Source organism: Betta splendens, chromosome 8, assembly GCF_900634795.4.
Source record: "Betta splendens chromosome 8, fBetSpl5.4, whole genome shotgun sequence".
Lineage (NCBI taxonomy): Eukaryota > Metazoa > Chordata > Actinopteri > Anabantiformes > Osphronemidae > Betta > Betta splendens.
In genome coordinates, this window is record NC_040888.2 from 9,396,788 (window position 1) to 9,415,371 (window position 18,584).

At 45.7% G+C, this 18,584-nt stretch overlaps 3 protein-coding genes across 4 annotated transcripts in view; all 3 read left to right on the forward strand.

The window, feature by feature from the left end:
* The first annotated feature begins 1,239 nt into the window (after positions 1 to 1,239).
* On the forward strand, positions 1,240 to 7,255 carry hoxb8a (homeobox B8a). Of its 2 annotated transcripts, none has more exons than XM_029157980.3 (2): positions 1,240 to 2,188; positions 6,102 to 7,255. In XM_029157980.3, exons 1-2 carry the CDS (start codon positions 1,756 to 1,758, stop codon positions 6,485 to 6,487), a joined length of 819 nt encoding a protein of 272 aa, XP_029013813.1. In that variant the 5' UTR covers positions 1,240 to 1,755; the 3' UTR covers positions 6,488 to 7,255. The 2 variants fall into 2 exon arrangements, with proteins under 2 accessions (XP_029013813.1, XP_029013814.1); XM_029157981.3 differs by having other exon boundaries at positions 1,241 to 2,188; positions 6,105 to 7,255.
* A 2,242-nt stretch (positions 7,256 to 9,497) lies between these two features.
* hoxb7a (homeobox B7a) lies at positions 9,498 to 14,977 on the forward strand. The gene is made up of 2 exons (XM_029157979.3): positions 9,498 to 10,172; positions 13,861 to 14,977. Exons 1-2 carry the CDS (start codon positions 9,614 to 9,616, stop codon positions 14,151 to 14,153), a joined length of 852 nt encoding a protein of 283 aa, XP_029013812.1. The 5' UTR covers positions 9,498 to 9,613; the 3' UTR covers positions 14,154 to 14,977.
* Positions 14,978 to 17,950: 2,973 nt separating this feature from the next.
* Positions 17,951 to 18,584, forward strand: part of hoxb3a (homeobox B3a) — a 66,951-nt gene continuing 66,317 nt past the window's right edge. Inside the window, exon 1 of the mRNA XM_055510696.1 lies at positions 17,951 to 18,092. The gene's annotated coding sequence lies outside the window, so the exon portion shown is untranslated. The remainder of the gene's footprint in view (positions 18,093 to 18,584) is intronic.

The following is an 18,584-nucleotide window of genomic DNA, read 5'->3' on the forward strand; positions in this document are numbered from 1 at the left end:
CAACTTGATGATGTCTTACAGGCAATTCAGCAATACCTGCAGTTCTAATGCGGCGTATTCGCCAGGTTCCCGTTCTGTGATGAGCTCGAATCAGATCTGTGTCGATAAAACGGTAACTCCACGAACAGACAGCGTGTCCTGCTTTGTTTGCTTGATCTACCGGGCCAAACGTAACCTTTCCGCAACTCCCCCGTCTCTTTAAAAAGCCATAGCTGTAGCTCTTCCCCCCGAAAAGTCCACCGTCGTATGGAAACCAGGGCGAAAATGACAATTAAATACCGGCCAAAAATGGAGACGTTTACGGCCTCTGGTCGAGCAAAGGGCGCGTCGTAAAAAAGGCGTTTTGCTTTTGTGCTGCGGAGACGTCAACATGCAAACACTGCCCTCAGCTTTATGGCTTTTATAGTTTGTTAAAGCGTTTACAGTCACTTTCGCCCAGCTTATTACCCTTCCCAGTCCTCCATCCGTGTTTATGAAGATCATAGGCATAAAAAAGACCATGATAAGAAAGCATTTGTGCGGAGCCCCGGTGATCGTTGATGGTGGAATAAAAAAAACAACAAGTGCTTTTAAAGCTCAGTTACATTTATAGGCGAACACTTGTCCAAACCAATAGCAATTATTATTTCTATTTCCAATCTGCGTTCGCCCCTTTGCTCAGACGGACTCTCTGCTGCTTTCATTGCCTCAAAATCAGAATTCCGAGGAAGCAATAATCACAGAGACGCTGTCCTAGATGTACTAAACGCACGTTGTTACACCACCACCACCACCCTAAAACACCAACTCAAAGCATATGCCTGTATTTGATTGAAATTCTGATTGACCCCCTCCCTTCCCTTCACTTCTGGCTTTTCTTTTTACTTCTTTCCTGATTTTCCGTGTTCGTTCTCTCCCTTGGAAATATTAAAGGAGCGAGACCATCATCCAGAATCCCAAGAGCGTGCAGTACAAAAGCAACAACAAAAGAAGACGAAGAAGAAGAAAGTGTAAAGGACCCCGTGGGTGCGCGCCCGTGCACGCGTATCTATGTGTGTGGAAACGCCAATGGGATGAAGAGCTGATAATAGATGCAAATTATCCCTGAAACCGGCACACACACACACACACACACACGCACACACACACACACACACACACACACACACACACACACACACACACACACACCGGGACCAGGATGAGAGAGAGCTAGAAAGAGAGAGAGAGAGCGCGCTCGAGAGAGAGAGGCTGGGAGAGAGGGAGAGAGAGCCCGAGCGAGAGGGAGAAAAAAATATGAAACAACTCATTTGCAGAGGAGTAAATCACGGAAAAGCCGTTTGAGAGCGCGACAGGGCTCCCGCTTACAGCACTATCACCGGAATTGTGATGCGCACAAGCCCTTCCTCCTCTACTTCTCCCTCTTCTTCATCTTCCTTTTCCTTTCTTCTTCTTCGCCGGAGATTTTATGGAATCGCCGTGATTGTTCATATTGTTGTTGCCGTTGTTGTGGTGGTGGCGGTTTTGGCTGGCTACGCACGTCGCAAGTGGTTCGTCTGTTGTGGCCGCGAGGACAAGCACAACAACGGTCATCGCCACCGGCGGCAGATCTGCCTCGCGCTCTCCGTCTCCCTCCCCTCCACCTCACTGCATGTGTGTCGCCGCTCGCCTGTGTTAAAGCGCACGGAAGAAGCAGGGAAAAAGACAAGCCCCGGCCGCTTCCCCGAGCCCCACTCCGCCGAGAAGAACACAAACTAAAAGCAAACAGAAACAAAGATGAGTTCATATTTCGTCAACTCGCTCTTCTCCAAATATAAAAGCGGGGAGTCGTTACGTCCAAACTATTACGAGTGCGGTTTCGCGCAGGACCTGGCCGGAACCCGGCCCACCGTGGTTTACGGCCCGGGCTCCGGTGCCACTTTCCAGCACGCTCCGCAAATCCAGGACTTCTACCACCACAGCGCCTCCACGCTGCCCAGCAATCCGTACCAACAGAGCCCCTGCGCGGTCACATGCCACGGGGAGCCGGGCAACTTCTACGGATACGACGCCCTGCAGCGACAGACGCTCTTCGGGGCCCAGGACGCGGACCTGGTCCAGTACAGCGACTGTAAGCTGGGTGGCGCGCCGGGACTCGGCGGCGACGACGCGGAGGGAACCGAGCAGAGCCCGTCTCCGACGCAGCTGTTCCCCTGGATGAGGCCGCAAGGTGAGGAAATGGAGACATTCCCGTTTTTCCACTAGTCCCGTTCAGAGCGTACCGTTCGCTGGCCGCAGGGTGCGTGTTCGCATCGCGAGCGCAGCTGCTTCTCCGGGGAGGGGAAGGGAGAAAATGTAGGCGCACGGACGGAACCCAGGGAGAAAGTTGGAAAGTTGGTGTAAACGCAGCATTTTTAGGGAACGGCGCGCGAGGCTTCCTGTTAGGAACTCAGCGTTTGTCACAGGAAGACAAAGCGCGTTTATGGTTTTATTGGCGGCACCAAAACTTGTGAATGACTAGTGTTTAATTACCCCGGTCCTGGAGAGGGAGACGGGCTGGAGGAGCTGTGGAGCGAGGGCTGCTCCTCAGCCTGCTCCTCATGACCGCCCCCACCCACTGAAAGCCGGCGTGCACAGCAGATTGTTGGAGGTTCGGAGCAAACAGCAGCTTTGACTTTTTTTTGCCTTTTACGACTTGCCTGTGGTCTCCGAGATTATTTGTCTACACCGTGGCCGGTTTCCCACAGGGTGAAAGCAGGAGTGATTCCACATTGTGTGTGTGTGTGTGTGTGTGTGTGTGTGTGTGTGTGTGTGTGTGTGTGTGTGTGTAAAACTACAGAAATGTGCTTGAGAACATTCTCTGTGTTTTAATACCTCCTAAGTAAAGGCACACACACACACACACACACACACACACACACACACACACGTTGGATGGTCATGTATAGCAGCCTATTAGTTCGAACCCATATTTCTTCAGCTGCGCGGTGTGTGTGTTTATGAACGCGCATGCATGTGCGCGTGTGCGTGTGTGTGTGTGTTAGGGAGAGATGGAGTTTATTGCTTATGTTCTTGGTTGTATATTTTGAAGTGGGGCCGCGGGCTCGTCCGGGACCTTTGTGGTTTCATGATTATCATCATAATATAGAAAAACAATAAATTATAAGGGGGAGAAATCTCAGGTCATTTTTACGCGTGGCTGCTTTTCCTGCGTCTCTGTGGAAACCACATCGTGTTGATTTCTTCCAGGAAAACGATTCTGAGAGTTGATTATGAAAATCGGTCACATTTTATCCGCACGTTTGCGTGTTTCATGAAAGGTCTCACGTATGTTCACACAATAAATTTTCATAATTTCCACGTTTAAAGTTTATTATCTTAACACATCCTCCCACTCCCTTCTGTGTAAAACAGCTTCTCAGATCACCAGCTTTAAATACAAGCCTCCACTGGAAAACACGCAGCCCTTCAACACCTATAAAGTCATTACCTGTTTTGGACCTAATGCCAAATAAGCTTTATTTCCAGAACGGAGATAATGTAACATATTCTCCAAACATTTTCACCTCACATCGCACACAACGGAGCATTTTGACGTACATTTGGCTTCACACCGGACCCGGAGCAGGCGGATCTGGTCATCCGGGGAACCGAACAGTCGAATCAAAACAGGAAACCAGGCGCGTTAAGCTACGCAGCCATGCGCCGTTATGCCCAAATTATGCGTCGTGTGTTTGCGCCTCCAGCCTGTGCGCAGTTAGGACGGACGCTACCGCGGCTCAGTGACGCCGTTTATTAGTCAGTGCTTCGTGGCTCAAACAGGAGAATGGAGCACGCGCTGACGGTGGCGGTTGCCCCCGTGTTCACCTCGGAAATGTACCTTTGAGCAAAAAGTACATTCAGTCATTTATAAAGGAACACTGCCTCTATATAGTCAGCTGAAATACTCTCGAGCGCCCAACGGAGCCGAAGGTCTAATATCCCAGCTCGAATCCAAACTCGTGAACATTCGAGTCAACGTTTCTGTCTGCATGAAAAAGAGGAGAAGAAAAGTCTGATTGCAGCCAACGATGGATGTGCGTCGATATTAGTGACTTTGCCTCCACTCAGTCTGTCAAACAGAAATCTCCGTCCTCCAAAATGTCAACTTCCAGCTGCCCTGCATTTGTTTAGGCCTCATTTATAGGCTGTAAAGGTTTCATATTTAATAGGTCGTAGAATGTCTCACGTTGTTGGAGCAGGTGATCTTTAATGAAAATGCCAAACAAATGATAAAACGTTATTTCTCCGGAAGCGGCTGGATTCGGTCAGGGTGAAGGTGTTGGACAGACGCTGGTGCCGGTTTGCCTCCACATCAAAGCGCTCCTTCTCCCGTTTTATCCAGGAAAGCGTTTCTCATTTGCTTTAATTCATTGCCGGTGACAGCGGTGAATGTGGCGCCCACTTCCCTTTAGTCCTTATAGCCCCGCGACAGACAACGCACACATTTACATCACTTACTACTTCATATGTTCCATAAAGACTCCCTTGTCTTCTGAGGCCACACACAGACTCCAGCGGGACCACCGGTCCAGGTCCTGATGTGGAAGCTGATAGCTTATATAATGGATATTGACGATGCTTTTCCTCGCGTACCTGCAGGCTTTACAGCATAATATAATGTGAGCAGGGCAAAGAGGCTACACCAGACCTTTACGTGATTATAACGATAAATGCGCTTCCATCAAACTCATTGCCCTCTTGTTTAATTGAATCCTAAAAGTTTACTGTGTTGTACAAAGGGAGCGCGCGCTGGCCGTGTGTTCACGTGTTGCAGCCAACAAGAGGACTCGTTATCACGGAAAGAAAAAAAAATCGACAGTATTTTCAAATTCATCCACAATATTCGGGTTATGACAAAGAGGCCGTATGTTGTGTAGCAGACGTCTTTGTGAGAAACAGCGTCTGCATTTGACTGCTGTTTACTCCCAGACTTGTTGTCCATTATATTGTTGCCTGTAGCATTTTTATAGTGAAGTCATTGAAAAGAAAGACGAGCGTAGTTTTGAAAATGTAATAAACACAACAGAGCTGAGCTGCTGTGGTTCAGAGCCTCAGATTTAGGGAAGGATTCATTATAAAGAAGTGAGCGAGCAAAATACTGTATTTAGACTTTTACATTTATACCACTACAATTTTACCACTTTGTCATTGAATTTGAATTTAATTGCATAATGATATGGAAATAAACACAATTAAAAACATGCGTTTTTATAGTGTGTGAGCAGAAAACAGCGCTTTCGTTAGACAACAGGCTCGCGTGCAGTAGAGTCATCGTTTAGCTTCTGGTATTAAACTGAGAAATTATTATTCTGTTATTATCCTTTATTGTTTGCACCGTTTTGTAATTAAACGTCTCTGAGTCAGAGGACGGGAACCTCGTTTCGGTGCATTCATGTTGAAATATTAATGGGCGCTTCGTTATTTTGGTCTCTGTTTGGAAGGAAATACTGTCAGAATGTCTGCAGTTAATGACACAAGAGCAGAAAGAAAAGTGCGCGTGAGCAAGAGATACAGAAAAGAAGAGAGGCTGGATTTTTATGAGACCCTGGACGTTTCAATCGCAGCGTCACGTGATTTTTTGCAGCACATTCACTGAAGTGAACATGTGAACATTTTCACACCTTAAACCTTCACACTGGGTTCATCTCCTTCACCATCAATCACCATTTCATTACACGAAGGCGGAAAAACCTCTGAAGCACCAACGTAGCAAAGAAACGGATTAGACCATGGACATTGTTTTGTTTTTTCTAACATAAAGAAAAACAAAATAAATAAACTAAAATCAAAACAACACGTTTAATGCGACTTTGTTGTTTGTGGAATAGAAAAAAATTAATACTCATTTTATTTACTTTGCATTTGCTGTTTATGTGGGTTATTTTAGTACAAATGAAGAATCTGGATTGACGTCATTCTTTAGAAATGTATAATATTAAACGTAACGCAAAAGATAATTACATTTGTTGTTGATGTTTCATTATTAGATGATCGAATATCTTACATTTACTCTTTGCATAGGGTAAATCATCTGGACTGTGTCTAACGTTGTCCTTTTCCTGCTCCTCCCTTATTTCGCTCTTCTTCACTTGACTCCCCAGTAGCTGCGGGTCGGAGGCGAGGCCGACAGACCTACAGCCGATACCAGACCTTGGAGCTGGAGAAGGAGTTCCTCTTCAATCCCTACCTGACCCGGAAACGGCGCATCGAGGTGTCGCATGCGCTGGCGCTGACGGAGAGGCAGGTGAAGATCTGGTTCCAGAACCGGAGGATGAAGTGGAAGAAGGAGAACAACAAGGACAAGTTCCCCAGCAGCAAGAGCGAGCAGGAGGCCGTGGAGAGGGAGAGGAGAGAGAAGGAGCTGCGGGAAACCGGCGCAAGCGGCGGTGAAGGTGGCGGAGGAGGAGGCGGCTCGGTGGCGGGCACTGCAGGATCACAGGCCTCTATAAGTGAGGATTGCTGCGAGAAAACACACAAGCAAATGTAAAAAAAGGGAAGCGGCAAAGTTCGGAGGTGAGGTTGCGGAGGATGGAGGATGTAAATGGGAGGGGGGAGTTTTGTCTTAATTGAAGGACGCTGGAATGCCCCCCGCTGTGTCCACGATCCAAAAACTGGAATCTGCAAAACGGACTGGAGCTGGACGGAGACGAGGTGGCCTCAGGACTCTCTCTGCTGGCTGTAAAAAATCCAACAAAGCAAGAAAAGGAACTTGAAAAAATATAACTGAGGGTGATGGAGGGAGGGGGGCATCCAAGTCAAACAAACAAACAAACATAGTCTAGTGTATAAAAGAAAAAACAAAAACACGAGAAAAAAGAAAGAAAATGATGATAGCTTCCTTTCTTTGTGGAACAATTATTGTGGAAACATTTCTATATTGTTAGAAGTTTATCATTAACAACTTTATCTTTGGCAGCTGTATAGTTTTTAAGTTAAAATGATGATGGTGCACTTTTTACTGTACTTCTCACTTATATGTTGTTGTTGTTATGGCAATGATTGATGATGATGATAATAATGATGATGACGTAGCAATTAATGAAATTTCCAACAACATGAAACTGCCTATTTATGCCGTTTTAGTAGGTCGGGTCTCTTTTTTACACACTCTAATTGTCGTTTTAGTTTGTTTCTTGATCAGTGGTGTTTGTTTATGTTGTCTTCATTTCTTCTCTTTTGGGTAAAAACGCATGCGCACAGTGCAGATTAAAAAAAGAGAACATTCATAAAAATAAAAAAGTGTCCTACAACTGCGGCTTCCTGCGGAGTTGTGTGATTTTATGACTTAGATTTGCTCCAGATTATCAAGTTTGAACGGTTGGACGTTTTTTTCTTCTTCTTCTCCACTTTCTCCTCGTTCGCTCCCTCCTCCTCTCTCTCTCCTCTGTCAGCACCCAGACTGATAAAACCGTTCAGTTCACAGGCCAAACATTTAAGCCTCGACTCGGAAATACCCCCTTTCCAGCCAACATCACCACCAGCAGCACTCACACCCGCACACCCACACACAGTCCACATCCTCCAAACACCGCTTTATTTATGGCCTGTTCCTCCACCTCTACTTACATTATTACAGGCTTCTATAAACGGCCTTCCGTCATCATCACGGTGACGACTTGAGGTCGGATTGTTTCCATATGGGCAGATCAAACACGGCAAACGTGCATATTTACACGATCATATACATCACTGTGCAGTTTGAGCTTGGGCTCATACGCGATCAAGTATCGAATCGCTACGTGTTTGATTAGGTTCAAAACAGGAAGTTATGACAGGACACGCACGTCTTGACCCCTGTCCATTATAACAATGTGTGCACTTGAATGAAGCTTTTAAGCTCCCAAAATAATGTTTGTTCGGAGCCTGGACGTCTTTCTTTTAGGGTTGAGGTTTTTCTTGCTACCTGTGTAGTTTCATCAGTCAGAGGAAAGTTGAGTGGACACACACGGGAAACGAAACACGACCGAGAAGCTTTAACGGCATCCTGCTGCCTGACGCGTCGACCTGGAACAATTAATGTTAATGCAGCACTCTAATAATGAGGATAAGGCACAGAACAATGACTCGTTGACGTGTAAATGTCTGGTATTGGTGAAGGTGAAAACCAGCTTTTCCTTCGATGAGGACACGTGACAGTTGTGTCTTAAATGTTCTTAAACTGTTAATAATGTAACGGTACGTGACACAGTCTGTCCTATAGTGTTGGTAAAAACGCAACGTGTCACTACAGAAATGAAAGTGGCGCATTCACACTGCGGTGGTCGGGGATTATGAGGAGAAGTGAAGGATGTTGGGTCACGCAGTGGCTGAGCAGCGGGGCGGATGTCGGGGTTGGCAAAACACTGGAATGCAATGGGCGCGTCAGCCGTGCGTCTTAGCTCCTCTGGAGCAGAACCACGATTGTGCCATAGCGCCGCTCACCTCATCCGGTGGAGCCCGAACCACGTTTACCATAACTGACCGAGTTGGCGTCCGCTTGCCTCCAGCAAACAATACATGTGTGGAATGTCGGGCGCATAGCTCGTCTGTGGCCTGTTAAACATTAGACTCCGCGCAGAGATTTTATCCAGCTGAAGCCGGTGGCGCGCGGAGTGGAAAGGTTGACCTCACGTGTACGCACCTGAGGAGAGAGCGCCCGCACGCCCGGGGATGTTTCCCATGCTGGTGGGTCAGAACTTAGGACCAGGAAGCAGAAATAGCCCGATCTCAGCTCACATGGCCCTGACGCCTCTACTACGTACAGCTGCACCCGCCTTCTAAGAACTAATGATAAATTCAGCCAGGCCTTCCCTGAAATACGCAGCTTCTGCCCTAACATGTTTCAGCCCGTGCGTCCCGTGCCTGCCTGGAGCCTAATGCCTCATGATGTAGACGTATTACCTGCCAAGTCCTTATCAAAGCCGAGCCCGGTGTGTTAAGCATTAAAGTAACTGTACAATGTCAAAGATAATCGTTTCACCGTTTCCATAAACGTCCCTGGACGAGGTCAGTAACACAACACAGAGAGAACAGGGATCTTCTCATCTTCATGCCGGGTTTCTACAAAGCAGGAGTCTGAGTTAAAAAGTTCAAAACAACACACTTTTACTCAAATCGACAATTATACCCCGAGGAGCAGCAGAACGTCGTTCGATCAGAATCGCAATTAATGGCGTTTTAACATCTCTCGAGGCGATCAAGCCTTGATAAAGTTTGACTGCGCCTTTCAAGCCTTCATCGTTTTCTGTGCTTTAGTTCTTATTGGTGCATACTAGCTTTATGTTGTATAAAACAGATAGAGTTTATGTGTTTTACTTGGTCTCCTACTGCTTTACACAAGGTATGTGTGCGTGTGTGTGTGCGTGTGTGTTACAGCAGTCACTCCCTGTGACTTGCAGCTAATATAATATCGCGTCCTGAGGGAAACCTCGTCAGCCATTGGACACGCCGAGATCACGTGAACCGGTGGTCACGTGCTTCGCGGTGCACTGGGAGGGAGGGGAGGAGAAGAGTGTCATGGGGTGATTTTTGTGTGTGTGTAAAGCAGACAGTAATACCGCGCCAATAATTCACGGTGCCTCATAAAAAGCCAACATTAAACCGCCCCGGGCCTACAAATCATCTGCGCCAAATTATGAGTTCACTCTACTTCGCCAATGCGCTGTTTTCCAAACATCAACAAGCCGCTGCAGGCTGCTCCGCTCTGTGCTTCACAGATTCTCCAACTTCTCCCTCATCGGTTTCCTCTGCCTCGTCTGTGGCGTCTTCCTCGTGCGCCCTCGTGTCCAGCGGATTTAATAACCAAGATGCTTCCAATGGCAGATGCGGCGGCGGACAGCCTTCACTTCCCTCCTCAGCTTCGCCTTCCTCATCCTTCTGTTTTCCCTCCTCCTCATTACTCAGCTTGTCTTTTGCGGAACTGAACAGCAACGGCGATGACAGTCGGCCCGGTGCTCAGCCTCTCCGCAGCGCAGCAGTCAGCACCAGGGACGCTTACCAGGCGCTGGTAGTTGGGCCAATGTGCCCACCGCTGCGGAGATGCGCCTCAGGGCGGTTCCCCGATCCAACCCAGTTCTACCCGTCGGCCTCCAGCCTCCCAGAACCACCCTGCAGGAGTCAACAAAGCCCGGAGCAGCAGCGGAGCCAGCTAAACCACCAGAGGCTACTCATTTACCCATGGATGAGAAGCTCAGGTGAGGAGGAGGTTAGGAGGGGATGGAAATAACCGTGATGAGTTAATATTGTAGGCCTCACAGGTGGGGGTGGGGTCGTGGGAGGAGGGATAATGTTTTTTAAGAAAAGGGTCGATGGTGGTTGGGGAGGGAGATTAGTTCGACCCAATTACGTTGAACACTCTTTAAACTGTTGGTCCGGTTGCGCAGCGGCCGCTGACGGTAGCTGAACTATTCCGGTCCCATTCTCTCTCAGACTTTTTTACAACCTCTCTCTCTTTGCAGATTTTTTATTGCTCGGCGACCTCCATAAAACCATAATTTAAGACTTTGTGAATATTCATTAGGTGTGTTTTGTACTGAAGAAGCGCACGAAGAAGCGCGGAATGATTCGAATATTATACTAAACTGAAAATATTGAGAGAAGAGAAATTATTTTTTCCAGTGTTTACTTTATCACTCATGTGCAGTGTTTGACTCAATTCAGTCACTGTCCCCAGTCTTGTGTTTCTATGTCGCCAATAACCGCCTCACTGAAAGCCCATTGTGCTATTGTACTGTCACCACAATCCGCTAATACTTCAAACACTATAAATTAACAGACGAGTTTGATCCCTGAATGCCAGTCCTTTCTCCGGATTGTAAAAGCGTCTTTGTGCGTCAGCAGTGGGCAACATGCTTTAATGGATGCGGCCTCGGAACCTGCAAACACCACATACACACAAACACAACACAAAGAAGATGTCCAATGTTTGTGGCAAAGTAGAAAACAGCGTCAAAAGTAAGAAATGTGGAAAAAGGATCTGTGCGTAAAACGTGCGTAAAAACGAAGGAGGCAGTTACAGAAACTGAAGTAGTGTCAACTATGCTAAATCTAAAAAATATATAGTCAAAAATAAATGTTCAGATTAGATTTAATTGTCTTCCCCGGACAAAGATTGGTAAATTAATATTAGAGCGACCTCTTTAGCGACAAAAACAACTCGCTTGTCGACTGTGTGAATGCATCTTTAAGTTCACTGCACCGTGGGTATCTGCTGGGTAGCAGTTAATGTTGGGCTTCTGTTCTGAGGTTTAGAAAAAGGTGAAAGGTATAAAAGTATTTTCTTACTGAAGCGGATAATATATATATATATATATATATATATATATATATATATATATATATATATATATATATATATATATATATATATATATATATATATATATATATATATATATATATATATATATATATATATATATATATATATAAAACCAATTGAATAACAGAACTGTTCTTAAATATATAAAATATAAATGTTCATGACCTTTGTAGGATAAAGTGCTAATTGGAAACGGGCTATAAATACACGACAGCACATCAGTGTGTATGTGTGAAGGCTTAGAATGAGCTCATCCATTGTGTAATGAAAATTCAGATTTTAATTTAGATTGCAGAGGTTGCAGTGCGAGGCGTCGACGGGCGGCTTGAAGCCAAAGGCGAGTCCCGGATGTTTCCATTCTCCGGGACGCGCAAGTGAGGATATAACACTATTTGTTCAACAATCGAGTTTTTGTGTGTTACCCTGTGTGTGTGTGGGTCGCGGCAGAGAAAGAGAATACAATGCTGCACAGTTCCGTGTCGCTTGCCAGACAATTCCATCCCCAGCTTCACCCGAGCACTCTGACGGCTGCCACACACACTCAGGCGGAAGCGTTTACAGGCAGCACAATAAACAATCAACAAATGCAACATGTCTGCATAGTAAATAGGGAAAAGAAACCACATTTGGAAACTGAGATGAAAACGGAAAATTAATTAACAAATGATTGTAAGACTTTAATTACAGCCTCCACATTTATTCCAAAAAAGAGACGAACCATCTTCTGAACGAAGATGAAGTTATTGTACGCATAATTTGAAAACAGACTGGGCGACTGTGCAATGCTCAGTAGCATCTGTAACTCAGGACTCTGAAAGCCTGGCTTCCCAGAATGAGGTGGCCCAGAGAGGACGTGACCTCACGCCCCTCAGCGCCGCTCACCGTGAGCGCAATAAAGCTCCTCTGCAGCGTCAAATTACAGTCAGCACAGCGGCCGCACGAAGAGCCGATATTCGTTACCACAGAAGGCTTGAAAATCAATATCAAATCAATGTATGTACACAGCTCATTTGCACCCAGGAAACAGACAGTGCAGGCTGAGCGTTTATTTCCCTCAGATTTATGTGAGACCTGGGGAAAGGTGTCTGCTGCTCTGCAGAAACGTGCCACGCTGAAAAATGCCATAACCTCCCTCCAGCTGCAGTGACCTGAGGTGATTAAAGGAGTGAAAACATTTAGGCTGTGAGTTGTCCATCGGTGGCACAGCTGGCAGCTCCGCTCTCATCCGCTCCCTGCAAACTGAGGATAGCGGCAAAACCTCTCATCGCGTGTTTATGAACCTTCACTAAACGCAGCTAATGATGCTGTAAAGTCCCGCAAACCGTAGGTGCGTCCAGGCTGATGGGCTGTTTGCCTTTGAACTGGTTGGTCACTGGTTCATTGCCACAGTGTGGGATTCCTTAGAAAGATGAGAGAAGAAGCTGGAAGTGAACGTAGCCAAAGTAAATTAGAGAAAGGATGGTAAAATGTGAGAGTTCCTCCTGCATCCCTGATCCGTCCTCACCCCAGCAGCAGAGGCTCCTGTGTTGGCTTTAAATACCTTCATGGCACAGTTGACCCCTGACAAATGAAATTGTGACCCAGTTTCATTTTAACCTTCAGAACCTGTTTTCCTCCCAAAGACAGAAGGTCGACTCGGCTTCTGGGATCTCACTCAGCATCAAAGACCGACTGACATTTTCTAGTTCCTTAAATCCAGTTAATTCTGTGTTTTCCTCAAACCGACCGTGTTTATGTCCTCTGACATTGTTCAAACAAGAAAGTGTTTACTGGTGGATGAGTCGTCACACTCAATTAGACTTTTCCTCTTCACATCCGCATCCATCACATTTAAGGGTAAAGTGAAAGAAGTAAATATTGAACAGTGGCCCAGACAGACGACAGCTGAACCCACAGTTCAACCACATCATTTAGGATCTGCTTTAGTATTTACTGAGCCACAAGTCAAACGCATGTGGCAGGAAGTGGAGGTGGCAACAAGTGGCTCCAGGTTCGAATGAGGCTCCTGAACAAAACCCAAAGACACAAACACACAAGATGTGATCATTTCGGACATCTATAGCTAAAACACGACAGGCGGTGACAAAAGGCCACAAACACAAAGAAGTACAAGAAAAGTCTGTTTGTCTGGGATAAACTCAAATGTTTTCATAATAGAGGATTTGGACATGATTGGTATGAGACCAAATAACAAAGTGCAAAAAGGTTGGGAATAAAAATGAGCAGGTACAGAATGATTGAAGTAAATCCTTTAGGTTTTATTACAATCTCAACACAGCTACAACTTCAGAAAAGCAACAGCTACAGTTGTTGCCTTGTCACTGTTTTTTATTGCAGACAAAAATATTTTGTGTTTTTTACAGTGTTAAAAATAAAATACACTTTTATCTCATCACATGAATAACACATACACACACACCGTCTCTCTCTCTCCCTATATGTATATTGTGATTACTTACATCAATACTGTGATCCTGTATTAAAACTATAAAACTACCTAATTCAATTATATCTGATTATATCACACAAACGGAGTTTCTCTCTGTTTTTCATGTGCGCAGGTTCTGACCGGAGACGCGGCCGACAGACGTACACGCGCCACCAGACGCTCGAGCTGGAGAAGGAGTTCCACTTCAACCGGTACCTCACGCGGCGACGGAGGACGGAGGTCGCGCACGCGCTCGGCCTCACAGAGCGTCAGATCAAGATCTGGTTCCAGAACCGGAGGATGAAGTGGAAGAAGGACAACAGGGTGACAGACAGCGGGTCCACGGCGGCCGAGTTACCCACGCCTGCAGAGGACGAACAGGAGGAAGAGGAGGAGGGCGATGAAGAGGAAGAATTATATGCGTAATAGGTTATGAAACTGCAGACATGTGCAGAACAAAATGGCTCCGCAGTCGGGTCTAACATCCAGCTGTTTTCTTTGCTAAAGAAAAGTCGTTAGACAATAATCATCATAATCAGAAAATCATCATAAGATGAAGTTCACTGGAAACATCCCATCTGTGTCCTTTCACGCAGGTCGACGCTGTGAGAGCACGAGAGGCCAGTGAGTTTAACTGAACAGCAGACGAATCTACTGTTTATTGTTTGTGACGAGCAGAGCTGTTTGATTCTCTTTCTGGATGATCAGACATGGCGCTGACGCACGTCTCTGCTTCACACTGCGCTACTGAACTTTGCTTACATCATATTCTACAGTTTCTCTTCAAGTTTACGTGTATTTGATTGCAAAATAGTCGGAACCCCACGTTCCACCTCGGCTCTAATTTCACTAAATATCTTTTAAGATATAGCGTCTTTATATGTATATATGTCTTTATAATAATTTATTATAACTTAGTCCCAATTATTGTTCAATGTATTTTTTAAAAAAACATGTTATAATTAGGAAATAATATAAATAATTTTACGAGCATGGTATTTAAAGACCATACTTGTGCGGATTAAATAAAGGCTCAGGCCCATGTCTACATTCTGTATCTTTGATGTTAAAGTCTGACGCGTCTTTTCTGCGTCTGGTTCCACTTGGATTCATTTTGACTTTAGCTTTTCCTGAATAAAGTTGGATTTAGATTTTGTTTCTGTATTTGCACACATGTTTATTCCTTGTATGTGGTATGTTTAAACGACAAGGCAAAATTCCTGTTTTATATATCAATAATAAAAAAATAGCATGCAGTTTTGTGTTTTAGTGTCCAAATTGAATTATTCCAACTAACAACTGTGATTGGATCATGAAGGTTACGCTCCAGTTTTCTAAATCAGGGTTATGATCAAGCGCATTGCGTAACATTGTGTTGATTCTTCAGCCTTCAGATTCGTGTGACCTTCAAATATTCAATGAAGCCCTTTTGGATTATTTTTGGCCAAGACGTGCCGGATTTCCAGTCTTCAGCCAAACACAAGTGAGTTGACGCTTCAGTTGAACCTCAGGGCAGGAAAACCGCATATTCTGCAGTAAAGTACAACACGCTACAGTTTCCGCTTCCACGGGGTTTATACGGGGCTTCACATTTATAATCACGTCACATTCTGTTTAGTGAAGTGAATCTGATTTTGATTTGAAGGTGTGATCATCTTTTACACGTTATAAAGCTCAGTAATGAGTTTTCTCGCACACCCTTACCTTGTTTATACCGTCTGTTACAGCTAATGTTTAGCTTTTTCCATTTTAACTTTTACATATTTACGTCTAAATTCCTTTATTTAACTTTCTCGGTCGTTAAAAAACTATAAGGCACAATTTGTCACCAACGAAGACATTACGTGAACACAGAAAATGTGCAATAAAAATTTAAGAACAATATAAAATGAAGAGTCAGAAAGACTCTTCAAGCTGATGACAACACATGGCAGGATTTTGTTTTACCTGACTCAATCTGCAGCTTTGACCAAAACTCGCCTCGGTTTCCTCCAAATATTAAAAAATCCACTAGCACCTCTCAAGATTCACACTTACCCAGGGATGTTATCAGCTGAGAGAGGAATCTGAAAGAGACCGCATCGTGCTGTGGAAGGCGGGGGGATGTTATAGCAGGTCCTAATGGCTTTATTGCGCCCATGAAAAGGCCGGAAAACCCCAATAAAAGCAACAAACACACAAAGACGCCGAGTGTTCTGGGGATTCCGTTTGTGGCTTCTGGTCTGGGTCACTACTTTTATTTTCTGTTAATTTTTAAGCTTAATACATTTGCATAAAGGAAGCGTCTCCTGTTAAAGCAGACGCCGGTCAATCTGAAAAGGTCGCACGTAGGGCACAGAAGGTTTGGGTTTTGAAGTATTGCACGAGGTAAATCAACATTTTTTCATAATCTTGTTTTCACTGTTTACTCCATGTGTAGAATCTGCCGAGTTCCCTTTGTCCAGTGCTCTTTGTCCTGTTTAGGAAGACATAACCTGTGAGCATCTATTTTTTATTTTGGCACACAGAGATCGCTGTGCGACAAAAAATGCATAACTGGGTTTCATGAATTTAAAATCAGATCATGTTTGGAGCTACTGCATAAATGATTATTTTCTTTAATGTGATAGTAAAATCTGAACTTCTGTTCCTTTACGCATGGAGTTAAGCGGAGACAAGAACCCTCAGGTCATCCAGGTGCGTCTTCACGTCACACACGTGAGCTGCTTTGAACTGCCGAAAAGCAGAATATTGCGTTTAAACAATGAAAAATGACCGCATTGTGTGTTTAGAGCGGACGGGAGCAGCCTGCAGCTCCACATCTGCAGGCCGTTAAAACTGTGACGCGTTGTCGCATTGCGAAAGAGCTTTTACGCACAGCGTTTCGGGCCCGTGCCATCTCTCCGGTGATGTTGTTGTTGAGCAGACAGATCGCCAACACGTTTAATCCGCCCAGTTCACTTCCAACGGCGGAAAAATGCAACATTTCATCCGTCTGACGCTTGTTTAACTCAGAGTGGTGATATTTTCACATTTCCCACCACAAGACTAACTGTTTCCACTGCCGGCGCACTTAACCTTGTTCTCTGTGGTTGTGCATTGAGCTTTCACGTTGTAGAAGACATACAAACATTTACTTCGCTCGTTTTATGAGAATCTAATGATATTTACCGCAAGACTCTTGTTTTACCAAGACCTTAATGCTAGACATGAACTATTCCGTATACTATTCGCAACTGTTAAATATAGAAATGTTATCATTAATTTATTAGTATTACTATATTATATTTTATTATATTATAAGATTGAAGAATGTGCAGATTTTCAGCAACATTTTGGTTCAATTGTTGCCCCTAAAGACAAATGCTTTTTGGGGATTTGTCCACGGCGGCGGTGAGAAGGGAGAAAAATGAAAACAATGGCAGCATTAACCTGGAGGGTGGTTCGTTTTTAAAAGGAGCAGAGAAAGAAAATGGCGGCGCAGGGAAGAAGGAGCAGGATCAGCAGCCCCTAACAGCACACCGTGAAGAAATGCTATAAATTCCTTGTTTTATATGAAAATTTACAACTTTGTGATACAAGTTTATGAGTGGCCGCGCGCGGGGATTGGCCGACGGGCTGGTCATGTGGACGCGCTTAACGTGAACATGAACTTTTTATGATTTCCCAAGTGGCTATATTGCTGCTGCTCTCCGCTCCGCTCCGCGCCGCTCTGCTCCGACCAGCCGCCTCTCCCCTGCTCCGCCAGAGGCTCCAGAGGCGCCTCGCCTGGCAGCGGAGGACGAACGCCCGGCTCTAATTAAACGGACTAGTTAATGAGAAAACTAGTTGTGACCGCGGAAAGCGACACAAGGAGACGTTAACAGCCCGCCTCCCCTCCCCCCTCCACCTCTCTCCTACGGCTCCGCGCTCCGTCTGCTCTCCTGCTGAAACCGATGGACCGAGATGGGGGACAGTTTCGCTGTGATGAGTCGGGGACGGGCGAGCCGTGAGATCAAAGCCGGGGACGCGTCCCGGAGGTGATGTCATTAGGTGTCTTTTGAATTGATTAAGTATTCTAATTTCACTATTATTTAAATTATTACTCCGCATCGCGAGGATGACGATGCGCTGATGAACATGGCGGCGGTGTTTTGACGAATGGGTGACAACGGGGAACGCGCTCCTGCTCCAGATCCTCCTCCTCCTCCTCCTCCTCCACTTCCTCCTCCTCCTCCTCATCTTCACCTCCTCGCTCCGCCACCCCTCCATCCAATTATCATCCATCCATCCGGTCTACAAACGGCGGAGCTGCCTTGTGCCATTCCGGTGTGCCTGGCTGCCTGCGCGCGGGACGCCGAAGTGAGCTGCAGGTGTGCGGGGCTCCTGACGGATTATCAACAAACGGTAAGAGCCGCTCTTGCTCGTTCTCTACTTTGGCAGGGCCTGTGCGCCGCCGCCGCCGCCGCCGCCGCTGCCGCTGCTGCTGGCGCTGCGTGCGCATTGTTGGAGGAAGAGCACAAGTTAAAGTGCAGAGCCGTGCTTTGCGTCTTTCTGCTGCTCCTGGTTGGTGCATTAACATTATAAATGAGGTGTTACTTTTCATCTCAGATCAAATCGTTTCCTTGCTGGATTAGACTCCACGATGAATTATCCAGGTGAAATGTCAGTGTAAATGCTGGGATTAGCCGCGGAAGAGCCATCCATCGCTTAAATCTCGGCTCTTAGAGATCCGGGAGATTAGCTCACATCTTCATTTTTGGCCCCAAGCTATGCAGGCTGTGAGAAAGGTGGGGTGACAGCATGTTCACGGTGCGGCTTTGATCTGAGCGCAGGTGTTTTGGATTTATTAAACGGAAGCTTTTATAAGGTTTCTCACATTTAAAGGCGCTCGTACAT